Source organism: Pelodiscus sinensis, chromosome 16 (assembly GCF_052426305.1).
Source record: "Pelodiscus sinensis isolate ZL-2025 chromosome 16, ASM5242630v1, whole genome shotgun sequence".
Classification (NCBI taxonomy): Eukaryota; Metazoa; Chordata; order Testudines; family Trionychidae; genus Pelodiscus; species Pelodiscus sinensis.
The window spans coordinates 8,963,655-8,990,525 of NC_143067.1; the positions used below are offsets into that span (position 1 = coordinate 8,963,655).

Sequence of the window (26,871 nt, forward strand, 5' to 3'; positions counted from 1 at the left end):
TTTTCTTTCCAAAGTATATTAGTTTGCATTTATAGTATTGACATTACAATTAATTTATCATGTTACCGTTCACCTACGTTGTTTAGGTGTCTGAAGTTGTCTGAGCTTTCTCACAGTGCTCTCTAATCCTGACTAACCTAAATGATATTGTGCACAGCATTTGTAGGTGACAGTTGAGATTTCTGTTTTTCGTTTGTCATTTTGTAACTTTTGGAAAAGTTTTGAAAGTTACAGACTAGTAAAAGGAAAAATTAGAGAAAAAGTGGGAAAGAACCCAAGCCTGTACATATATCATTTCATTCCTCTCAGTGGCAAGAAGAGCAAAAAGTGAGCAAAAGGGGTAAAAATGCAAATTTTGAACTTTTGAAAATTAATTAAAAAAATGCGTTTGTTAATACTGATCATCTGTGAACCTCACTGGCTTTCTGATCACATGGCCATTTCTTGCACTCAGAGGGGTTCCTTCAGTATTGTCCTGTTTGGTCAATGAGGTAGACGGAAGGAACAATGTAAAATTCTTCATTCGAATAAAGTGGTTATATCAGTAACTGCATCTCCGGGGGATGCAGAAGATCAGGAAAGGAACAAATGGTAAAGACAAGAATCTAAAAAGGGAAAGGCAAAGAAAAGGTCATCTTATCCTCCATCCTCTTATGCAGGGATATTCACTACAGAATGTAGTCTTTGAGTCTAATTTTAAATGACTCTACTGATGTGGCTTTGTTTTTATTTCCGAGAGACATATATTTGATCTTAAGTCTTTTATTCTGTTCACCAGCAGAGAAACCTCAGCTCTCTTTTATATTCTTCTCTTCTTCATTAGGGATAGACTTGAGAGTGTGGTAGATCTTAAGTGTTCTAAAGCTACCAGTTGCCCATAGGGTGCCTAGAAAATAGAGTTGGATTTTCTGGGCCTTCCCACAGTACAAATGATTAATAATAATTTAAATCAATTAAGGCCAGAAGGGACCATTGTGATCATCTACTCTGAATTGCATAAAACAGACTATAGAATTTCAATCTATTCAACATGAATTTCCCTTCTCTGTTTTATAGCGTTATCCCAACTGAGAGGGGTTCTCTCACTAGTGGACGTAATCCATCTCCCCGAGAGGCAGTTAACAAAATAATTTGTTTGTTGACCTAGCATTGTCTAGATCGGGATTAGATCGGATTATGCCGTTCCAACGAGTGGATTTTTCACGACTCCTGAGCAAGGAAGCTGGGTCGACCTGACAGTTGCTCTACCCCTTGTATAGTCATTAAGGGTGTGTCTAAACCACATATATGGAGCCATGTAGATTAGGCTGATCAGAAAAGGGAAATGAAGATGCGATTTAAATAATTGCGGCTTCATTAAATTTAAATGGCTGCCGTGCTGAGCCGACAAACAGCTGATCAGCTGTTTGTCGGCTCAGCGCGCTAGTCTGAACACTCCCACGCCGACCTGAAAGCCCTTTATCGACCTCCCCGTTATGCCTTGTAGGATGAGGTTTACCGGGGAGGTCGATAAAGGGCTTTCATGTCGGCAGGGGAGCGTCCAGCCTAGCGCGCTGAGCCGACAAACAGCTGATTAGCTGTTTGTTGGCTCAGCGCAGCAGCCATTTAAATTTAAATGAAGCCGCGATTATTTAAATCACGGCTTCATTTCCCTTTGCCGAACAAACAAATCTACATGGCTCCGTTGACGGAGCCATGTAGTTTAGACATACCCTAACAGTGCAAAGTGAATGTGAAATCCATCCTTCTGGTTTGCTAGTGGTTCACACCCACGGTTTGCTTACTTTTCATCAATGTAACTGACTGCCCAAGTTGCAGGGCAACAGAGATTCAGGCTCTGTGAGCTCACAAACCTTTCCAGGAGACACCCATAGCTGCAACACGGGCAGATGAGATTTACTGAGCTACACATGGATTCTTAAATTCTCTCCCATGTAGTTACAGGCCAGATTCTTCACTGGACTAAATCAGCGTAGCACTCTTGACATCAGTGAACCAGCTGAGCTTTTATAATGTGTGTAAGGAGCAATTTCAGATGCAGTTTCCACCCAAAGGAGTTTTATTTAGTTTTTCATCACATTTCATTTGTCTGCAACATGCGCTTGTGATCTAAAATCTTTGATCTTATTCACTGGAGAAGAAACCAACACCCTTGTTTTATACTCCTGTGTTCTTCATTATGGGCCTGATCCCATTCCCTTTGAAATCAGGGGAAGGTTCTTTTTCGGGGGAGGGAGGCAACAGAATTGCTGGACCCCTGGGCAAGGCTCAGTGCTCCTGGAAGGGGTGGGACCTCAGGCAGAAGGGAAGAGGACAGGGCCGAGAGCAGCCATCCCTCAGCACTGACTAGAGTGACCATGCCACACCTCCCCCAGCCAGCCCTTAGCACAACCTGGAGTGCACTACTCGGGGCTCCGATGGAGATTTAAAGGACCTGAGGCTCCAGCTGCTTCAGAGTCTTCGGCCCTTTAGAATCGCTGGGCCCCAGGATTGTTGCTCCCCTTTGACTCCTCCACCCTCCTGTTGAGGGACCTGCTCTTCTTGGACTTGATGCAGTGATCAGCTGTGAAAGTCTGTGCCTGTGGTATGCAGGGGGTCAGACTAAATTATCGTAACGGTCCCTATGGGCCTTAAAATCTATAAATCCATGACTCCTATTGACTTTTGTGGGAGCTGGATCACGCCCTAAGCAAACATACATCGGAAAGAAAAACTCTGTGGTAACAGAACTTCCTTGCTCTGAAGAGTCCAGGTGGAAGAGTTTCCATTTGGAAAGCATTAGTTTTTCAGGTGGTATGTTCATGTATTCTTTTCCTTGTATTGCTTAGGGTAGAATTCATCTTTGCCTTAGTTGAAGTCACGGCAGAAGCTTTCATTCCACATGATGCCTGAAGTTGCAATTGGATGCAGTTAATCCCTTTGCCTCTTGCTGTTAGCAAAATGTGTGGACTTGATAATCATACTTTACTTCTCTGAGAAACTGTGTTGCAAGGAGCTACAATTATTATGCCCAGCTTGCAACAACAGCAATCCAGCTCAAGTCCCTTGAGTGCCAAAAATCTATCACGTTTTTCATTTTTATACTTAACGGCTATTTAATAACTTTTTCCTCTTTCCCATTTAGAACATGAGGGCCACAAACCTAAAGAGTTGCCAAAATGTCTGTTTCTGACATCATTTCTTGCTGAAGTAACTGCTGTCTTTTTGTTTCAAAAGCTATAGAGATGCAAAATATCGGGCGCTGAACTCTTCAGTGACAGGGAGGGGCGGATATACGGCAGGGCGAACGGGGCGGCTGCCCCGGGCCCCGCGCTTCAGAAAGCCCTGCGCATGCGCCGTGGCGCCACCGCACACGTGCCGTGGCAAAGGGGGGGCCCTGCGGAATTATGCTGCCCGGGGCCCCGCAAAACAGTCATCTGCCTCTGGTGACAGGAACCCTCCCATCGGAAGCTGGAGGCATCTGAAAGAGGGTAGGCAAAACTGCCACCCAAAGAAGTAGTGGGGAATGTTTATTTTAGATTCCACTCAAAACACAGTAGCTCATGTGTAACCTTCATTTTACACAGAGATTCTTTTAGCAGTGCCGTTTCTTTTAGGAGAAGAGTTATCCAAAAAGTAACATGGGTAATAGTGTCTAATGGTGAAAGCAGGGGGCTGGTAGTCCAATTTGTAAAGCCAACCGACCCTGCCGACTTTTCTCTTGGAAGCTAGCTGGCTTCCCTGTAGGGCAGACTTCACTCTCCCTTGTTGGTGGTCTCAGTGCTGCTGGATTACAGACTTCCTTCAGTTGAGCCTCTGAGACCTTCCAGCGATTCATCCAGCCCCCACTTGTAAAGTCAATGGACCCAGGTCGTTGGCAGGAAGGACTGAATCTGCAATTTTAGGGGCAAAAGCCATGTGTCTCTAATGCATGAGCTAAAAGTCAGCTACCTCTCAGCTAAGGCCATAGAGCAAGCTCATTATTCTCTTTGCAAGTGGTCTCGGTGCCAACAGATGGGACAATCCACCATAACCAGCAGATGTATGGGTTACATATTCCCAGTGGCAAACATGAATTGCCATGGGGCTTTGAAAAAGTCTTTTTACCCCTGTGTCTATTTTTCCATGTCTTCGATGGGGATAATATTTAACATCCCTCACTATTGTGCTATTTTCCCTCTCCCTCATAAAAGCTTTGGGTTTCTATAATGAAATGTGCAACATAAATGCACATAAATACTAGGCTAAAGTTTCAAGCTGTGTAAATCATGTGGCTCCATAGACTTCAGTAGACAGCAGCTGAGTCATTGTTATTTATTACCTGTGAATGTCTTAGTCTCTATGTTATGTGATTGCACTGACAAAGCTTTATTGGAGATGGAAGTAAAATTCCATCAGCCGAGAGGCCTTTTGTGGGTAGAAATTCTTTCCCTTTCATTTGCTTGGGATTGCCCTGTACCAAATGTGGAAAACCAGACTAATATATCAAACAGGATATTATCCTGAACCGTGTATGATGTAGATCATCATTTTTTTATTTTCACCTAATAAAAGTGGACACTAAGTTGCATAACTATAGAAGGGGCATGCAAGATGTTGCAAAAGGGTTGATTTCTGGTTGTCAATAAGAAAAATTCGGGCAGTAGGTATAAAACTCCCTCTCGGGACTGTATAAAATCATTGTCGCTCTGGGGTAGTAGTAACATACAATAAAATATGTGCCAGTGTGTTTGAAATGTTTTATGCAACTCTTCAGTGCTTCTGTTCAGTTAAAAGAAAAACAGCTTTATCATACCCTGCAATTCTGACGCTGTAATTCAAGACATTCTCTTAAAGAAACAAACACAATATGTCAGAAGAAGCTTTTTGCAAAGCTTTCTTGCAGGATGAAAGAAGCTAAACAGCATTAAAAATGTAAATGAATCCTTGTTCCCTTCTCTTGTGCATTTTTCTAACTTGAACTATTGAGGGATTAAAATGGTTTATGTAGCACCTGTGAGATCACATGCTTGGGTTTAAATTCACTGTGTGAATTTGGACAAGTCAGAACAGAACAGCTGTCTGTGCCTTCATGTTTTCCCTATTTGTAAAATGAGGATAATGATGCATATCTGTTATCCCAAAGGGAGTAGGGAGGGTGGGGTTTTGAAGGCTTGAATTTACAAGATCTCTATTCTGTTCTTGGGTCTGCCACACCTTTCCTGTGAGATCTGGGATAAACCATTTATTTTCTCTGTGCCTCAGTTCCTTTTCAATGAAACTGGGACAATATTTCTCTGCCTTGTTTTGAGATTGTGGAGATAAATCCACTGATTGCCAGAGGCCTATATTTCATAGTGATAAGACCCAGAGAAAACCTATAAGTAAAAATAAAACTTATAAAATGCTTTGAGATGCTCTACTGTAAAGTGCTAGTTCAGTTCCAAGTTTTATTATTATAAGAGATGTGTCTGTGCCCAGAAAGCATTTGATTTCTCTATGCTTGACTATGACCTTGCCTAGCCACCTTGCTCCTGTGTAAATACAACTTTTCCTCCTTTTTAATTGCCTAACAACTCTCTTTGAAGCTAAACAATGAATTGCAAACCTGTAGTATTCTTTGTTTCTGTGATTTAATTGAGCAGTATGAAACATAAGAACGGCTATACTGGGTCCGACCAACGGTCCATCCAGCCCTGTATCCTGTCTGCCGCTAGTAGCCAATGCCAGATGTCCCAGAGGGAGGGAACACAACAGGTAATCCTCAAAACAAAAAGTAATAAATCAGGAGTGGGCAAAGACCAGATTGTGGGCCAGATCTGGTCTACCAGGGATAGCCATTGGTGATCTCCATCACTATATTTACCTGCGTCTTTGGAGATACCAGCCATCGTAGCTCCCTTTGATCACAGATTGTTGTTCCCAGACCATGGGAACTGCGGGAAGCGGTGTCCTGGTCTGCACTGTTTCCCACTGCTCCAATTGGCTGAGAACAGCAATCTGCAGCCAACCGGAGCTGCAATCACCAGTACCTGTGGGGAGACAGGTAGATATCGTGGCGGCGGCCTGTCAAGGGCTAACCCTGGAGAACCGCTGTCCTTTTATTGCCCACCCCATAACAAATACAATGTAGTCAGTGTAAGTATTTGTCACCTGTTAGTTATCAAACGGGCATGCATAACTGAAATGTAAGATCACTTTTTGGGTTTTGTTAGTGTGCAGTTCATGGATACCCACATAGTGTTGATTGCCTTTTTGCTTGACTGTAACCAAATATTTCGCAAGAATGGAGGTTTGCTGCATTTACAGAATTCTTGTTTCCCCAAGCACAGAAGCTAAGAGCTTCCAAAACATTCTGATTTCCTTCAAGCTACCATTTTATGAATTGACTAATTAATCAAAGACTTGGATTTATTTCTTAAAATATGAATTTGTTGGTAATGCATATTTAATCCCAATTTTCCTTTTCTTGGCTATTGGGAGGTAAATCTTTCCTTGTGTGGAATAAGCAATTCTCCAAGCCTGTGTGAATAAAGGGAAAAGTGATCAATTAAACTGGAAGCCACAGGATGGGTCAAAATCTGGGATCTTGAAGGAGTAGAAGCAGCAGTAGTTAGGGCTTATCTTCACCATATAGAGAATCATCGCTGCCGTGTTCGATCTTCCAGAGTTCGATTTAGAAAGTCTAGTTAAGACCTGGTAAATTGAATTCAGAGGGTGCCCCCACGTGTGTCTGGTATACCTCCTTTTGCAAGGAGTAAGGGAAGCTGACAGAAGCATTTGCACTTATCTGCTTGGGGACGCTACCAAGCTTGGCTTAAGGTAAGCTGACTCCAGCTACATATTCCACCACACTGCCGAGTCTAGTGTAAACCTGGCCTAGTGTGGTTATTTCAGTGCAGCCTAGGAAATGAAGCTGTGATGCCAGAGTGAATGAGGAGACAATGAAGTCACTCCCTGAGCACAGAGCTACAGAAGACATTTAATTAGCTATAGAAACTGAAGCTGTAAAACCTGGAGTAATGCCTTGTAAATATCGAGAGGAGGTGGTGGTCACTGAGGGGACTGGAAGAGAGGCAACTTTTGAGCTGAGCTCTGCAATACTGTTGGAAATCCTGATGCAGCTCCCAGGTGATGGAAAGATAGAAGGTTCGAGCAATGTGTTAGGGTCACACATGGAATTTCTCTTGCAGAAAAAGCAAAGGGGTGGTGGCATAAATGTTTCTAGGTCCCTGGAGATATTTAAGAGCAGGTTAGATAGGCATCTATCAGGGATGGACTAGACCAATGTTTCCCAATTTTATTTGGCCATGGAACCCTTATAAAAAAAAACCCTCGCCGGGGGGAAATACTTGACCAAAAAAAAGCAAAAAAACAAAAAAGAAGAAGAAGCCAGGCCACCCCTTAGGCCCTGGCTTGCCCGCCCCTAAGACCGCCTCGGGGGATGGGGGCAGGGAGGAGTAATCGGATTCTCGCAAAACCCTTACTTTTACTTCACAGAGCACTATTTGGGAAACACTGGTCTAGATGGTACTGGGTCCTGCCATGAGGGCAGGGGCCTGGACTTGATGACCTCTTGAGGTCCCTTCTAGTTCTACTGTTTTGTGTTTCTATGTTATGGGTGGGTTTTGTGTATTTTTGGCCCTTTAAAATGCTGGCAGGCCTTGGGTGTTTACTTTGTTTACTTAATGTGTCCAGAGCCACAGAGCTTGCAGTGAACCATGGCCAACGGGAGCTACAGGCTCTGTGGCTGCGGACACATTAAGTAAACAAGGTGGTGTTGGCCCGCTAGCAACTTTCCCTGGCAGCCATGTGACCCAATTTTGAAAAATGCTGGGTTAGCTTATAAGAAGGCCTGGGCATTATTGTGCTATTCCTGGAACAGCCCGTGGGAGAGATTGTAACTCCTGGTCTTCCAGTTGTGTAGGGAGGGAAGAAACTGTGACAAATCTTGTTGCAGGAGCAGGAAGAGAATATGGTGTTTGTCAGAGACAGTGGAGAAAGAGTGGGGAGCACAGTGAAGGTCAGGGCATAGTGTTAGGAGGGTGAACAGTTATCTCCTGCAATAAAACATCTTGCCAGATTCCCCGGTCTCAGTTAGGAGGTTCACAGCGCATGCCTTTTTCCAAGCTTGGCAGGCCTTCAGACCTCCAACTTCCACATGGCTTATAGGCTCATCAGTGACCATCAGTGTCACCTTTTCCTCAGTGGGATGGGATAGATTCTCCATGCTTGCTTTCTGAAGAGCCCTGGACATGGCTCCCTATTAATGCTTTTGCTAGGCTGAGGAGGATTTGTTCTCTTAATTGCATCTTCCTTGTGTTTAATTATCTTCTTTTGCTCCCCTTCTCGATGCATGTTAATGAGCGTTATGCGGTGCTTGACTTGAGTCATTGGTGGTCTGGGTATAAAAGTCTTTGGAAGGGGGGGCAGGAGATATCCTCTCTTGAAGAACATTTGCAGATTATGGGCTGTTTGATACTTTGGTACTTCCCAAAGGCAGATACCATTTCTCTTCCTTGGTATTTTTTGCAAGCTAGTGGATAATGCACTGCCCTATAAGAACCCCAAAACAACAGGAGACAGCAGAAAGGCAAGTGTCAGCTTAGCATTTCTTCCCAAATTTCGAGTCATTTGTATGGCTGACGCCGAGTTCCGACTCCGGTCCTGAGTTACACAACGTTTACTGTGTCAGGAGAATCATAGTAAACTGAAGGCATTGTTTATAGGTGACTAATGAATATGCAGCAGTCCTGGGCATTGGCTAAAAATAAAAAGCTAGAACAGAATATAGAAGACTGCTCTTTGAGGCTACCTCTGAATTTGCAGCTCTCTTGAAGCAGCCACCTCTGCTCCAAAAATGAGCACCTTACTAGTGAATTGGCACAATTCTGTTTTACTCTCTATTGGGGTAAATCCAGATGATTTCCTGTGACTTGTTGAGTTCCCTTTGGACTAGGGATATTAAATGGTGTTTAAACAGCTAATCAACTAGTTGATGGAATTTCCATAGACTAGTCAATTAGTTGATATGTGGGGGAGCTAACCCCGGAGCTGACCCCACTGTAGCTCTGCCTTTTAAATGTATTAAGATCCCTTAATACATTTAAAAGGCTAAAACAAAGCAGGGAAGACCTGGTGCAAGCTGGGACGGCTGATTCCTGGCTCACACCTGGTCCCCCCTCTGTGCTTTCGTGTTTTAAATGTATTAAGAGCATGGTGGCTCTTAATATATTTTAAAAGCACATGCGTGAGCTGGGAATCAGCTAATTGTTTGCACCCGATTCCCCAGTACCCCTCTGTCTCTCCTGCTGCCTGCGGAGATGGTGTTGGGGGGAAACCAGCTTTTAAGCCAGCTCCCACCAGCACCAGCTCCTATCCCCCCCCCCCCCCGTTGCCTCTGATAGAGGCAGCAAAGATGGAGGGAGCAACTAGTCGAGGGACTAGATGACTAGTCATTTACATCCCTCCTCTGGACTAATGTCAGAGGACCTGAAAACAGAATTTGGTCAAAATAATTTGATCTTTCAGTTTTGACCCTCTAGAAATACTTTCCAGGAATTTACTGTAACTTTTTAATCCTATTATAAAGTTGCTCGGGTCCTTAGCTCAATTAATTTTTTTCCATTTAAAGCATCGCTCTGGAGTGGGGGTGAAGATGAGGGGTTCAGTGTGCAGGCTGCCCCAGGGAGAGAGGATAACCCCAGCCCTCTCACTGCAGAAGGTTGGGGCCAGGTGGGAAGCGCCTCTCCATGGCTGCTGCATCTCCAGTGGGCACATCCGGAGGAGAGGTACATGTCTCCCAGCTGGGGGACAGACACACAAACGCTCTCAAATATATAGTTTCTAGCTGCCCTTTCTTCACCTTGCCTCCTGCTGCCCCAATGAAGTTATAGCTGTTCGGATTCCCATCTCTGGCCCCTGGCTTCTCCTTTGTGGTCATTATATAGGATAACTGTCCCTGCTTTCCATCCCATATCCCTTGCTGCCCCCATGTGGTCATTGTATAGCAGAGCCCTCCCCTTCGGTTTTACGAGAAACAAACCCATTCCAGGCACATCCCATTGTCCTGGCACAACCAAACCCTGATCTTGCTTTCACTTATGTTAAGAGAAAGCTGCAAACCAAATTTGCTGGTCCTAGCTCTTACCGTTTAGAACAGACAGACAAACTCTCTCAAATATTAGTGACTGTTAAACTTTGAGATCTTCAGACATTTAATTTTTTTGGCACAAAGAGTATTGTTACTATTGTTGGATATGGTTGTAGTGAAGAAAGAACTTATGTAATTGGCATATCCAGGTTCATATGAACACCCTGGCTGCCTTTAAGTTGCACTTATTACACTATTTGCTGGGTCATAAAACCTTGCGATGTTGAGCTTGTATTCACAGATGTGCTATAGCAAGAACTACTTTTTTCTGATTGACTGAGTTGAAACAATAATAAAAATACTTAGCAGTTATGGTGAGCTTTTCAATTTCAAAGCACTTGACAAACATCTAATCAGCCCTCATGGGGAAATGAGGTAGAGAGATTAAATGATGCACACAGTAGTACAAGGCAGAAAGGCGGAAGTTCTTAGAATTTCCTTCTATCCAGTCCCCTTTTCTAGACATAAACGACACCTTTCTTCTAGGCCTCTGCTAGCATCTTTCCTTAGAGGCCTGCACATCAAGCTAGTGATAAGTTTGGGTACGTCTACACTACAGCGCTAGTTCGAACTAACTTAGTTCGAATTAGTTAATTCGAACTAAGCTAGTTCGAACTAACGCATCTAGAACTAAAAACTAGTTCGAACTAGCGTTTTGCTAGTTCGAACTAGTAAGTCCACATTGAGTGGACTCTGAACAGGGCTTAATGATGGCCGGAAGCAGTGCCGGCAGGGCATAAAAGGAGGACTTAGAGCATGGAGATGCTGTCTCAGGCTAGCCGAGGGCTGCGCTTAAAGGGTCCCGACCCCCACCCCGGACACACAGTTCTAAGGGGTGCCCCGCTTGCAAAGAAGTTCTGGCTTGGAGTGCCCTGAGTGCCCACACTGGGCACATCACACCACTCGGCCATCAGCCCGGCTGCACTTGCCGCAGGCTGCCATCTGGGGAGAGGGAGTAATTGGGGGGCTGCAGGAGAGCTTCCACCCCCAGAAGCCCGCAGAGCCAGCCCAGTCCTCCCCATCGGGGGCTCGTACCCCATTCCTCCCTCACCTCCTTCCACTTGCCCTTCCCTAGCCCCCCTTCTTCTTGATGTACAAAATAAAGATAACGTTTCTTCCAACATTGACTCTGTCTTTATTGAAAAAAACTGGGGGAGACTGGGAAAAGGAGGTGGGAGAGGGGAAGAGAAAGGCTGGGAGAGGGGAGGGCAACTAACATGATCAGGGGTTGGGAACAGGTCCCAGATGAAGAGAGGCTACAGAGACTGGGACTGTTCAGCTTAGAAAAGAGGAGACGGAGGGGGGACAGGATAGAGGTCTGTAAAAGCAGGGGTTGGGTGGAGAGGGTGCATTCAGAAAAGTTCTTCCTGAGTTCCCATAAAGAAGGACTAGAGGACACCAAAGGAAAGGAATGGGTAGCAGGCTTGAAACTAGTAAGAGAAAGTTGTTCTTGACAAAGCAAATAGTTAACCTGTGGAACTCCTTGCTGCAGGAGGCTGTGAAGGCTACAACTAGAACAGAGTTTAAAGGGAAGTGAGATCAAGTCATGGAGGTTGGGTCCATGGAGTCCTATTAGCCAGAGGGTAGGAGTGGTGTCCCTGGCCAAAGTTTGTGGAAGGCTGGAGAGGGATGGCACGAGACAAATGGCTTGGTCATTGTCTTCGGTCCATCCCCTCCAGGGTCCCTAGGGTTGGCCGCTGTGGGCAGACAGGCTACTGGGCTAGATGGACCTTTGGTCTGACCCAGGACGGCCATTGTAAGCTCAGGGCTCAGTGTCGGGGGTCTCAGTGGACCCCCTTGATTTTCATGCACACCTGGTCCTGGGTGGCCAGGCTGGCAGCTCTCCTGCCCTAGACGGCCACTTTCCTGTGCCTAGTGCGGAGATCGTGGACGAGGTCCACGATGTCCGCACTAGCCCAGGAAGGTGCCCGCCTCTTGCGGTCCAGGGCAAGCTCCCGGGAGCCGCCAGCCTGGTCCCGGCAAGAGGGGGTGGGCTGGGGGGCATCGGGTGGGTGGCTCTGTGCCGTGCCAGGTGCAGGGTCTGCTAGCTGGGTGCTGGCAGGCTTGCACCTGGCACGGGCACCGTAGCCAGCCCGTGCCCCTTTAAGGGGTCCGGGGCCGGGAGGGGGGCATAGAGTTTCCCTGGTGTTGGCCAGAGTGGCCACCAGGGAAACCTGGGGAGGGCTAGCCTCCCACTAGTTCGAACTAAAGGGCTACACAGCCCTTAGTTCGAACTAGCTAGTTCGAACTAGGCGTTAGTCCTCGTAAAATGAGGTTTTCCTAGTTCGAACTAAGCGCTCCGCTAGTTCGATTCAAATTCGAACTAGCGGAGCGCTAGTGTAGCGCATAGGAAAGTTAGTTCGAACTAACGTCCGTTAGTTCGAACTAACTTTCTAGTGTAGACATACCCTTTGAAAGGTAAAGCTCGGATCAGATTCTATACTTTCCCCATGTGCGGAGTGCGGAGGCTGCAGATTTAACATTTGAGTCCAGCTTGTTACATAAAGAGATATGGATTTTAATGTATGGATTTGAAGTTCCCCAAAATGGGTTTGCATCTAGGGTTGGGCCCAACCCTACATGTGACTTTCATTATCGTTTAGTTTGTGAACTCCTCCAGACTTATGCCATCTCTTGTGTTTGGAAAGCATCTACTGTATAAATAAATACAATTATAGCTACAATTCATGTTGATTTATTTCCCCATGAATGGCAACATCTTTGCTGTACTTTACTGTATCTGTGTGCGCAATTTACCGCAGTTACACTCACAAAGGATTGGATGGGTGCAAACATATTTGTTGCACTACTGTGCTATAATGTCCAGCAATTCAAAGCAGCCATAAACCTGGCTTTGCTCGCTGCTGATTTGAAATGCCACCTGGAGTCCCGGGTCAGTGGGGAACTCTGAGTGCCCCACTGACCCTGGGCTCCATGAGTGCGCTTCCGCTTTGAAAGCAGAAGAGCCCTCACTGGGGACTCTTGTACATTTCAAAGCTGGCACCTGCATGCAGCCCGAAGTCAGAGGGACTTCCTGCTGGCCCCGGGCTGCACGTGGAGTTCCACGTTCCTCCTTTGAAATGTACAAGAGCCACAGCAGGCACTCTTGTACATTTCAAAGGCAGAATGTGGAAGTGCCTATCAACTAGTCGAGTAGTCAATAGAAATTCCATAGACTACTCGACTAGTAAATTAACTGCTAATTAACATCCTTAATCTGAACTGCAAACCCCCCCATCTGGAGCTGGATCTAAGCCTTGTTGATTTGTCCTAGAAGAAAAGACACCTCTGTAGAGGGCCTTTCTATGATTCAGCCCCTTGTAGCATAGTGTCATGCCCAGTTCAATTAGGATTCTCTGAAACTTCCAAGTATGCTGGGTGATCTTTTTTTGTCATCTGGTCTTGTGTTTAAATTGTCTTCATTTTCTCAAGCAGTCATGGTGCATCATTCAACCTGAATAAATTCCCTTTTTCTTTTTCAAAGAGCATCAACACCCTGGAGCAGGTTTGCTTTTCAGGTCTGTGTTTTGGAAGATCTGTTAGACTATTGATGGCAAGAATTTTCCAGTTATTATTCATTTGGTTAGAATGCTTAAATCCCTCTAAATTGTCTGTAGTTCATCATGCTGACTTCAGTCCCTGAGCAACATTTGCCCTAGTGTTGTGAGGTGTCTTTGCCTATTAAACACGCAATGAATTATTAAGCTCCATCATTAATTGCTTTATTATTGGAGAGTTGAATTCAGCTAGAAATGCAGACTGACCTTTTATACTAGTCCACCTATATGTTAATTGTAAATGGCAACTGCATACCTATATCCTATTGCAGTTAAGCCACATGTATATTTGCACTGGATTTAAATATGACATGCACATCATAGTTTGTGCTTCTTCCTGAGCAAGAAAATTTTGCATGTTCTCTAGCTGTGCATATTTCATGCAAAGTTTTGAAAACGTATTCATATGTTTTTTAAAAAAGATATAAAGCAACAGAACATTAATTCTAAAGTTTCTTTGTATTCATTCCTGTTTATAGGAACCAGATCAATTGCTTTCTACTCAGTTTAGCGTTTGTTTTCTTAGTTGTCTTAGCTTGCTTGGCTACTGAGCCTGTTTCACCTTCCTTGGGTCTGATGTAGAATCCAAATTAGATAAAAGGAATCAGGAAAGGATTTCAAAATCAGTTTGCTCGCTGTACATGCAACAGAGCAGCAACATAAACTGCTTCTAATGTAAGTTAAAACATGACAAATGAACCTGACATTTTTCCAAGAAAGGATTCCAGGAGCATGCTGTGGCAAAAGTAGTGTATTGTGGGTAGAAAAAGTATTTTTGGTCACTTGCATTGTATTAGAATGTTACCTCTGGGGTATGGTGGAATGTTCAAATGACAATGGTAGTTGTACATTGACTTCAAGGGTCCTGGAATAGGGTCTCTTTTTGGTTTTCTAGGAAGTGCTGTGGTCTACAAATAATTTGGACACCAAGATGCTTACATAAATACCATAATGAGTGTGGTATACATGTGCAGATGCACTTGTTTGCACATGCAGTAAGTCTAGTGACCGGATAGGGGACTGTGATTAATGGTAATCGGCTCTCTAGTGTCACCAATTTAACAGGATAAAAAAAAAGAGTTATTAATAGGTGAAGTAGCCAGCTTCCAGAAAGCTACATGGGGTGATATTCCCCTATTCAGTGCTATTAATAATGTCTTCTTCTGTATTTAATGTCATGAACATCAAGGCTTTCTGTTTAGAATTATTTAGTTGATGTTCTCAAACAGATGTGCAAACACATATGCACCCATCTTTTTGGGAAAATCGATGCAAACCAGTTGTTGAGTATCTTAACTTTTCTCAGCAGGGCAGTACTGTAAAATTACACAGACGTTTGTGGGGAAAGGATAGATATTTTTATATCTGAATAAACATGTTTGAAAATTATCTTGTTCACGGTGGTACTAATGACTTTCATACCACTCTACTTAGCAATGGAAATGCTGAGAAGTGTCATGGCAGACTTTTCTTTTGTGTTTCATTGGACAAGTAAAGTTTTACAGTTTTTCATACCAGTATATTTGCCCCGGATTGGATTTTTAAGTTTTTATCCCTTTGAAATGTATTACAGAAAATTATAGTTTTTTTTGTTTTTTGCTAACTGGCTAAGAGAATTTCTGTGCCAGTACAATCTTTAGTGTCATTTTTACATAATCCATTAATACAGGAGAAAAAATTATAAAGCTTATTTGCCAACTATTAAGGTTTAGCGCTTTACCATCTTGTCTCTGAATAAAAAGGTCTGGCCAAGCAACAGAATTGTATGTCTGGAACGGCCCATGATGCTGAATTGGTCCTTTATTTAGCAGGCATGGGTATTTGTACAACACTGTAGCAATCTGTGGCTGACAAATTACTATGGTCTTATTACCTGTTTCTTTGTAGCTGATTTCTAATTGAGAGTCCACTTCCACATGCATATTTTAGTCCCAAACCTTGCTAATTAGATTCCAGCAGAAATCCCTTTGGTCTGGGGTTTTACCTTTGTCCTTCCTTGTCAAGTTGAGGCATTAATGCTACAATTTTGCTCTAATAAAGAATTCATCTCGCTTACTCCCTTCACTCTAACTGCTCTCTAGAGAGCACTAAAGTGTGCTTAAGCATATTGTAACTGTTTACTCACAATATCTGCTGTATGAATAGTAACTTAAAATGTTCCATCTCTGCCCTGTCATTCCTAGGCTGGCATGATTCGCACAGACAAGGACGAGTTCTTCATTGAGCCTCTGGAGAAGGGCAATCAAGAGGAAGACGGAGGCAGGATGCACGTGGTGTATCGCAGAGGAGCTGCTGAGACGCCACTTCCCACTGAGAACACAGCTATCCAGTATAAAGGCAAGGCTCAGACGTTAATAACAACTGGTGTCTAAGGCATAGCTTAAAGCATGTGTCTAGTAAGCAGCCTCCATGATCTGCTACCTCTGACTGTTTGTCCTTGAGAGTGGAAATACCTTTTCTGCCCATTATGGGTAGAAGAGTGAAGGGAAGTTGAGCTGGATTGAGCAAACATGGCAGCAGCCAAAACACTTATCAGACTGGCAAATTGTTTCCCTTGTTAATGTTCAGTTAGGAATAATAATTTGCCCCGGTGAAACTGGCTATTACAAGGCACAGTTAAGCCCTATGTAAGAGCAGTACCGGGGTTGGTATTACAGATAGAGCAGCAATGCGGCGGTTCCTGCCCTGGGGGATGGTGGTTTATTTCACCCCAGAGGAATAAGATGTTGTGTCTTCAGACAAAGACATGAAAGGAACTAGGGTTGCCAGGTGTCCAGTTTTCACCCGGACTGTCCGTTATTTGGATCTCCTGTCTGGTAAAAAAACAGAAAATGTCCAGTATTTCCTGTTTTCCTTGGATAGAAGCCCAGCAGGGACAATTTTCCCCTGGTATGTCTGGTGGGGGCGGGGTAGTGAGGGGCGCAGGACCATTTATAGGTACAGCGTCCTTTTTCTTTTTGCTCAACAACTTTGGTCTCCCCTCCCTTTTTTTCTCAACAGAATTTTTTCCCGGTATTTTTTTTTTTGTGTGGAGGAGGGTAGTCAGTATTTTTTGTTAAACCATCTGGCAACCGTAGAAGGAACTTCCATTGAATTGTGTATCCACGGTTGTGGGTAGAATTTGACTCAGTATGTTGTGGACAGAGCTGTATGAAAAGGAGTTTCAAAGCTGCCAAGAAGTCTGTCTACACTGTCTGAGGCTATATCTACATTACAGAGTTTTTGCAGAAAAACAGCTGTTTTTCTGCAAAAACTCGTGGAGCATCCACACCTCAAGCGTATTTTTGCGCAAGTAAATCAAAAGAACAGAGGTTTTTTTGCGCAATTGGTAATCCTGATTCTATGAGGAAGAATGCCTTTTGGCACAAGAGCTCTTGAACAAAACGGCGTTTGTGGACAGGGAAGAGGGGTTTTTTGTGCAAGAAGAGGGAAGAGGAAAAAGCACAGGTGCCCTGGACGCTCTCTTTCGCACAAGTGCATCACTTTTTCTATGCGCTTTTGTAGTGTGGACACTCTCTTGTGCAAGAAGTTTTTGTGTAAGATCTCTTCCGACAACTGCTTCTTGTGTAAAAAGCCTGCAGTCTAGATGTAGCCTGACATAAGCGGTCTTGTACAGAAAAGAATTGTCCTTGCTGTATCATCACCTACAGTTATGCTAACTGCTTTTGCCCAGTACCTTTTTAGCTGAGTGAACAATGAGCACAAGCATTATAAGTGGGTGTTTTCACAGCTAGTATTAATACTGTTATTGACTGGATTGTTTGGGTGGTAAAGCAAAAAGTAGTCCCATATTGGGCCCAATTCTGTTGTATAGTGTAATTGTTTAATTGATGACTAATAATTTAAGAGCAACCTAATACTTTAGTGTTTGTGTGTTGCAGTTGTGTGTGTTATTGCATACAGTATTAGGTGCGTGTTTGCCATCAGTGGAAGGGATTTTTCCTCATAGTCCTCAAGATCCCTGTATTTAGGTAGCCCCTGCAGTACCAACATCTACAGACAAATATAAAATGCAAATTCCTGCTATTTCAGTGGCAGAAATGAAGCACATAGACCAGTTAGAATGCTACTCATTCTCAGAGCCCAGGCTGTAGAATTATAAAAAGGCAAATAGGATCTCTTATCCTTCAGGCCATATTTGGAGGATTGGGGATGTCAATTATACTGGGCCCAAACTGTAAAACTGAAAGTAATAGCAGTCTTCTGATCTCCTCAGCTTCGCCTGCCTGAGACATCAAAATGAGATGCCAATCAAAATAGATTGTGTAACTGTGCCTTGCTAGTCTGCTTGAGCTGGCTCACTTCCAGTGGGATTCAGATACACCCATGAACAGAGCTGGACAAAGGCAACTGGCATGTGCCTATGGTCCCTGGTCCCGGAGTCACCTGGTGGAGCTTGCTATATTAATACATGCTTATGCTGTTGTTATAATGTTGGAAAATATATCTGTCATTCCGTTTCCTTTTAAACAAAAGAGATTTAATTTTATTCACACCTTATGGCAGTGTTTTTGTTTTTAGATGGTAAATATTCATCAGGAGTAGGAGTTTGATACACAGAAAAGCACAAATCATATTTCAGTTTTAGTAGCTTAGCTCAAATATTGGCATACTGTACCTGCTAGAAGAAGACCCTTTACCAGTAGAATCTCAGAACACCTCAGTAAAATGTAGAGACCTAGGACATACCTTAAGCTCACAGAACTATCAGAAACTGACCTCATTGTAGTAGACTGGTAGGTATAATAAAGCACTTACAAAGCCAAAAGGACTATTATGCTACAACATTACAGATTAATCTGTGACATAAGTACACAACAATTCCATGTTTATACAGCACCTAACACACTGGTGTGCAAGTTGTTACCATTATGCAAATTATTATTTTTAATAATAGAAAGATAAACAAACTAATTAAGGATTAGGAAGCATGCTTACTGAAGAGGGTGATGAAAGAGACCCTGATCCTGCTGGGCGGAGGCCCATGAGCTCATGAAATAAGTGGTCTGATTGGGGAAGAGATGACTTTTTAAAGTAAAGATCATTTAAAGTTCTTCACATTTCAGAATCTCAATGAAAATGTAAAAGAAAAATCTGGGAAAATTTTGAAGAAAGTTTGCAAAATTCCTACCGACTCTTACCCCATTTTTTTTTTTTTTACTAATTGGCTGAACATTTTCATTTTTCTGACAGTTTGAAAAAAAAAAGGGAAAAACAATGTTAAGAAAAGTTAACGAAAATATTTTGTTAAAAAAAAACAACCTGGATCTCATTTTAAGTCTTCTAATTTTTTTTTATTCAGTCTGGTTTTCCCATTCCTACTGAAAATTTGTAACCTTGATTGCTGGCAGTTGGTACGCTCTGGTCTTGTCCGAGTTTCAAAAAGTGTTTAAAGACAACAATAGCTTAGTGTTCAAAGGAAAAGACTAGCTGACTTCCCTTCTTTGGCTTTCTGGGTAACCATTGTTCCAGTTCAGTCTTGCATCTGGAGACTCCATTTCCCATTTGAAATGATGGAGCAGCTGTAGAACTGGGTTTAGCTGGCTGTTCACGGAGCACACGACAGGGTAGGATGGTAGGCGGATGGCTGGGCCTATCCCCAGAAGGCATAGGAGGTCATAGGAGGACATAGGAGGAGCCAGTATCTGGTTGATGAATTGATGCCCTGTTTCCATAGGGTATAATAGGATGACGTCACATTTACTCAACCTTTTTAATAAATGGAATGTCTGAGAGAGAACAGATGTGAAAAAATGGCAAGGATGTGTTATGATTCAAGACAATTTCAGATTTTCTTCTGAGTTTAAACAAAACATTCTCCAAGTAGAAGGAAAAAAGTAAATACCAGTTTCCGACAGCCTAAATCACTGATTTTGGCAGGATTATCTGTTTTTGGCCAAGTGACAATAGTCTAAGGGTATGATATATCCACCTACTCCTGCCTTTCTCACACAACTTTGTTTATTAATATCTTGAAAAAATAAATGACATGCTTTAGACAAGTACACGTCTTCAGAGATTGAGCAGCACGTTAATACTGTATGAATTATTATGTTTTGGCCAAAATCTGGATAATGCTTTTAAAAAGAGGCAGAAACATTTTTGTGTGCTAGTTCGTGTGTTGCAGAGAAGTTGTTAGATTCTCAGGGCGGAATATATTCTGTATTTTCTGCGGATTATATTCGTAATATGAAAGTGGGGGTAATAATTTGTCTTCTAGTAGGTTAGAATCAGCAATGTAGTGGGCATCTTTAAAACATTTTATTGATTTGAAAGATTCTACTGTTCTATGACTTCTTCATTCTATAGATGGTTAATATTGCTTGAGAATGATAACAACTTTTGACACCTTAGAACCAGGCCAGCCGACGGGGAGAGAGTTGCCCCAGGGCCCGGCGATTCAAAGGGGCCCAGGGCTCCCTGATGCCCCTGTTGCTACTGCAGCCGCTGCCAGAGTCTTGGGCTCTTTAAATCGCCGCCAAAGCCACATGGATATGTGCAGTGGCACTCTAAGGGCTGGCAGGGGGACCAAGTGCTGCAGTCCAAGTGGCACTGAAGGCTGGTTGCCTGGTCTCGCCTCTTCCACTTGAGGCTCCTCCCCTTCCAGGGGTGCAGAGTTGCTCCCCACACCTTGCCTGGGGTCTGCAGAAGCTGTTGACCCTCTAGTAGAACTTATTAAGTTTTCCCATTATATCATGCCTAGAGTACTATTTTTCTAACTTTTACTTATTGTGATATTTTGTTCAAATGTTCTTTACATGTGGGAAAAAATGATTTTAATTAGAAGTTGAGATCATGTTTAAAAAAATATAGGAATTTAATTTTGCCCAGGCAAAAAGAGGGTTCTGATTAAAGCCAGTCCAAAATTCAGGCCCATAAAAAAGGAATGTTTTTTATAGCATGTGTCCAGTTAAACCCTCATGTCCAGTTTGACGATGTGTGAGATCAGTCGAAAGGAAATAATTCTGCTAAAGTTTTCCTTCCTGTGCATTCGCTTTCTTTACAGTCATAGGCTAAATACACCCCAATTGTCCAAATTTCAAGTGAGTTTTGATATTGCTTTATGGAGATGCACTGACTCAATTTTAATTGACAGATTCATTTATTATGCAAACGAAGGATTGCTTTAACAAGAAAGAGTTTATTATAGAACAAGGATGCAATTTCATTAGATAGCACCACTTTGAAATACACAATTTTTTTCGCCCTTGTAACCAACTCAGGCCTTGGAATTTCCAAACCTGTTGAGATGTTCAGATCCCACCAGAGACATATGCGGAGCACTTGTACAAACTTGTAGCTTCCTGAAATTCTGTAACCTGTAGATGGTCAGATGCTGCGTGCCTGAACACAGAGTCCTTATCTACAAACTCAAAGCCTGCCAAGATGTTCTAAAAAGCAAGCACATTTATTCCATTTTAGACCTGTCCACAGGCTAAGGCAAAGCTCTGTCTGACCTGACTCCATATCCTGCAGTGGTGCCTACTTTCCAGTTGGGTTGTTTCACAGTTCCTATATAATTAAAAACAGCAGACCTCCTTTCCAAGGGGATTTGCAAACTAAGGTGAGCCAGTCTGCTGAACAGAATGAGAGTTAGACCAGTACCTATGAGAACAAGACTTTCTCCAGAAAATTATAGTGACTTTTTGGTTTGATGAGCGTGCTTGTTAAAGTGAAACCTGGTCATTTCTTTGTTAATTATTTTAGCTTGTTTAATGGATGAATCTCCTTCCCAATTGCGCACCAGTTCAGAAGGATGCTACAATAAGCCAATTCAAGGAGCTGAGCTAACAAGTCACCCAAGAATTCTGAGGGAACTCAGATATGACATGGTAGAACTCATAACAGTTGTATTTAAGCTGTCGCTTAAATCAACCTCTGTACCAGATCCGGGGTAGTTAGCTAATGTGATGCATATTTTTTAAAAAGGCTCTAGCGGCAATCCTGGCAATTACAGCTGGTGAGTCTAACTGTAGTACCAGCCAAATTGTTTGAAACTACAGTAAAAACAGACTTCTGACACACATAATAAACATGACATGTTGAGACACAGGGGCCAACTTTCCTTCTATCCAGGGAGATCTCAAACCCTCCTCTGCACCAGGCCCTGCCTTCATTCCACCCCTTCCCCAAGCCCATACCTACTCCATCTCCAACCCACCCCCAATCTACCCCTTCCTCAAGCCCCCGCCTGTTCCCTGCCACCTCCTCTGAGTGCACCCCATTCCTACTGCTCCAGGAGCTTCGTGAATGGCACAGATAAGCTGTTTGTGGCACTCGAAGTACTGGGAAAGCAGGGGAGGAGTTGGTCAGCATGTCAACCGGTGGGTGAAACAAGGGTGAGGGGAAAAGGAAAACCTGCTAATTTTTCCCCATGGATGCTCCATCTGCGTAGCACCCACGGAGTTGGCACCCATGTGTTGAGAAAGAATCAACATGGCTTTTGTACAGAGAAATCATGACTCATCAACCTATCAGAATTCTTTGAGGGGAGTCAACAAATATGAACAAGCTGATGTAATGTATTTGGAGTTTCAGAAAATCCTTGAAGAGTTCCCTCATCAAGGGCTCTTAAGCAAAATATGAAGTCACAGGTTAGAAGGGAAGGTCCTCTTGCGGGAGAGTAATGGATTAAATGATAGGAAACAATAGCTGGAAGGAAACCAGCAGGTCCCCAAGGGTCTGTTCTGAGAGCTATTCTGTTCAACATATTCATAAATGTTCTGGAAAAGGGGGTAACCTTGAGATCAGCCACTGGAACTAGTTGGTTCAAGTTCACAGTCAATCAGCAATGGCTACGCGGGGAAGGTTGCGGTACCTGCCATCCTCTAAACCTGTACAGAAACTCCATGAGAACAAGGCTTATTCCCAATCTCATCTCCTGATGTTCTGTTACATTGTGGTGGGCAGGTGTTGGGATTTTGGGGCCCTATGCTGACATAATTCTAAGGGCTGGGGACATTTCCCTTCCTCAGCCCCGATGGCTTATTAGATAGCCACTCCCTCCATGTTTGGTTTGAGAGCCATGTTCTTCTAACGTCACTAAGGCTATATCTATACTGCAGAGCTATTTTGGGATACTGGAAGTATCCTGTCATTCCTGCAAATTTCATTCCATGAGGAGTAAGGGACATTTTGGAATAGTGCTCTATTTAATTTCGAAATAAGCTATTTCGAAATTAACTCAAAATAAGCTACGCAGTTTACATAGCTCAAATTGGATAGCTTATTTTGAGCTCCGGGTGCAGTGTAGACGCACCCTAAGTGTTGAGGGGGAGAAACACATGGCCATTTAGATTTAACTGAACAAAAAAGGGAAAGTGAAATGTTCTGTAAATTATAAACCTACTAGATGACAGATTCTGTAGGTTTCAAAAAATTCTATTTCAGAGGAAAGCTCTTCCATCAGAATTCAGCAGGCTGTCAATGCAATTGGTTTACTATGGTATTCAAATTTCTTTTAAAAAACAAAATGTACATGTGTTTTGTATTTCTCGGGTCTGCTTGAACGGACATACAAATTGGCTGAGAACTGGCTGGTTGCCATTCTAATTTAAAGAAGCTATGTCCGTTACCTTTGCAAAGGAATTGTTCCATTAAAAAATTGAAGTTCCTCCAAATCTAATCGATATTTCCTTTCAGTGTGTACCCCTGATGATTAATTACTGTTCTCTTATTTTGCAGTAAATAAGGTAGCAGTGACAATATTTTTTTTGTCTCCTTCCTACATCATATGTGCATGATAAATATATCTGTCTTTCTCTTGTCTTTGATTTTCTCTGAATTTCACTCTGCCGACTCACAGAGCTTCTCTGGGAAGAGCTGGATTGATTATTCAGGAGCAATTCAACTTTGGAATAAGATGCAGGGTTATGCACTTGTGAAAAACAAGTCTCCAAGGATGGTTATTAGGCCATTGGATGCCACTCTTGCTAACTGCAGACGTGGCCAGTGAAGCATTTCTTTGCTGGTTTCAGAAATGTGTCTTGAAGTAGTTTTCACATGAAGTTTTTGGATAGTCTTAGAGATGTCACTTTTCATAGCTCAGACAGCATTCTTTAACGTGCCAACCTGTTGTCTTAATTCTCTCCATACACACAGTAAACATGTATCTGTAATGCTGACTTTTCTTAAAAACATTCAGTCTTGCCTGTTAAGCAATCTCTCGATGTCAGTGGTCTCTAACCTGTGCGGCACTCCCACAGGCTACGTCAGCACTGCGTGGTTTTTTCAGCGGAAGATATGCAAATGGACGCTCATTTGCATATCTCACACTCTAATTTGCATATCCTCGTCCGATCCTTTTTGCGGAAGAGGTTTTTGCGATAAAAAGCCCTGTGTAGACGGGGCCATTTGTCAGGGGAAAAAACCCTTTTGTGCATGAGCCTGTAAACCTCATTTTTTGAAGAATAAGGAATCTTGTGCAAAAGGGTTTTTTTCCCTGACAAATGGCCCCGTCTACACAGGGCTTTTTATCGCAAAAACCTCTTCTGCAAAAAGGATCAGATGCGGATATGCAAATGAGAGTGTGAGATATGCAAATGAGCACTCCATTTGCATATCGTCTGTGGAAAAAACCATGCAGTGTTGACGTAGCCTGTGGGAGTGCCCCACAGATTAGAGACCACTGACATCGAGAGATTGCTTAAAGAAGGCACTACAGCATTTAACAGAATCAGGCCTCTATTTATTTAATTATTTTTCCTTAAGTATTGCCAGTCTGCTCATATAACACATCAGTAACTGATGCAAATAAAATTCAGTTCATTCTTCATTGATGAATTCACTTTAAATTCTCTGAACTAAATTACAACATGATAGATCTGATTATTCTTAACTGTTTTTGTAAACACTGTACAGCTGGAGTTGGATGTTACTAAATGCACGAAATTGCTAAATATAACAACATGAAAATTAAGCCTGCTATTGCTTAATATGATGACCAATTCCCAGTTTTGAAAATTATAAAATGTTTCCATGACCCATTAATGAAACCTATGGGAAGTCCTTTGCATTTTGTTTCTTTTCTTTTTTCTTTGGCTTGTGAAATTCCAAGTTGCATTAAACTATGGCACGTTATACGTGCTCATATTTGCATTTATGTTTTAGAGGCAAAACATTATTAAAATTGAGGTTTCAGGAATGTTTTTGTTTATAGGCTCATAAATAATATGATATCCCCTCACTTCACAGGTATTAATAAGAACATAAGAATGGCCATCCTGGGTCAGATTGTCAATCTAGCCCTGTGTCCTCTCTTCTGACAGCGGCTAATGTCAGGTATCCTAGAGGGAATGAACAGAATAGGTAAAAATCGAGTGATGCATTCCCTGTCACCCATTCCTAGCTTCTGGGAAACAGAGGCTAGGGATCCCAACCTGGCTAATAGTCATTGTTGGACCTGTCCTACATGGATTTAGTTCTTTTTTGAATCCTGTTATAGTCTTGACCTTCACAACATCCTCTGGCGGAGTGCCACAGGTTGACTGTGTTGTGTGAAGAAATATTTCCTTTTGTTAGTTTTAAACCCTCTGCCTATTAATTTCATTTAGCTCTTCTGTTATGAGGAGTAAATTATATACTTTCGCTTATGTATGCACTTTCGCTTGTGTACTTTCTCTATGATTTTATAGACCTCAATTAGATTCCCCCCCTTCATCGACTCTTCCAAGCGGAAAAGTCCCAGTTTTATTAATCTCACCTCAAATGGGAGCTGTTCCATAACCCTAATCATTTTTGTTACCCTTTTCTGAACCTTTTCCAATTCCAGTATATCTTTTTTGAGATGGGTTGACCACTTCTGCAGACAGTATTCAAGGTGTGTATACCATGGATTTATATAGAGGGAACATGATGTTTTCTGTCTTCTTATCAATCTCTTCCTTAATGACCCCCAATGTTCTGTTTGATTTTTTTGACCGCTGCTGCATATTGAGCAGATGCAGTGGGGTTGACAGCTTTGCTGGGCCTCTGGGCAAGGCAGGGGGTGGGGACTGATCTGTGCCCCAGGAATTGGGGAAGCCTTGGACAGAAGGGGTGGAGCTGGGGCTAGCAGCCCTTAACGGTGCTGGGAGAACACTATGCTTCCCCTCCACCCCCAGCCTTCAGTGCTGCCCGGACACTGCACAGTGACTCAGCAGTGATTTAAAGAGCTTGGGGTTTTGGGCACTTTTGTATTGCCAGTCCCCAGGGCAATTGTCCTTTTTGTCTCCCTTTTTCGCTAGCCTGAGTGGATGTTTTCAGAGAACTATCCACAATGAACTCCAAGATGTGGTTTGAGTGGTAACAGCTAGTTTAGACCCCATAATTTAATCTGTATAGTTGCGGTCATGTTTTCCAAAGTGCAATGCTTTGCATTTATCAACATTAAATTTCACCTGCTGTTTTGTTGCCCAGTTTCCCAGTTTTGAAAGCTCCTTTTGTATAGCTCTTCCCAGTCTGTGAGGGACTTATCTATCTTGAGTAGTTTTGTATCACCTGCAGATTTTCCACTTCACTGTTAATTCACAAATGTATCCTCACAACATCCCTATGTAATAGGGAACTATTTCACTGATGAGATAAGAGAGACCAAATGCTTTTAAAAAACAAACAAACAATAGTACCATATGAAATGTATGTACACAGCAGGCCAATGTTTAATGTTGATTTCTGCTGATAAAGACCCACTCGGGCACATCTACTCAGCAGGGCTAAACTTGAAATAAGTTACACAACTTGAGCTACCTTAATTGCGTAGCTCAAGTCAAAATAGCTTCTTTCGACTTTTGACATTTTCTACCCAGCAGTTATTTTGAGAGAGAGCACACTTTCCCTACACCTTGTGCAGTAAGGGTTACAGGAGTCAGAGTAAGCAGTCCTCCAGCTCGACATTATTTCAACATTATGTCGAAATAACTGTTGTGTACACGTGGACAATGTAATTTTGGAATAACGTTAGTTATTCTGAAATAACACTGCTGTGTAGACATAGCCTAGAGAACATGAAGAGCAGCAGTTCTCAGGTGAAATCTCTGCTTACTTGATCTCTCTCTCTGTCTCTTTGCTATTGCTACTTAATTTTTAGTTATATTGCCAGAGATTGTAATCAGATTCACAGTAACTTATTTATACTCCATGTTCCCATTGTCTAGCCAACCAAGTACTAAATACATCAGCAGTGATGTCAAAGGCCTGCTCCGTCTTGGCTAATCAAGTGCAATT

General features: G+C 42.8%; 1 protein-coding gene across 1 annotated transcript in view; it reads left to right on the forward strand.

Moving 5' to 3' along the window:
• Nucleotides 1-26,871, forward strand: part of ADAMTS2 (ADAM metallopeptidase with thrombospondin type 1 motif 2) — a 310,181-nt gene that overhangs the window by 95,399 nt on the left and 187,911 nt on the right. Inside the window, exon 3 of the mRNA XM_075900502.2 lies at nt 15,852-16,005. Coding sequence (XP_075756617.2) covers nt 15,852-16,005 — 154 coding nt within the window. The remainder of the gene's footprint in view (nt 1-15,851; nt 16,006-26,871) is intronic.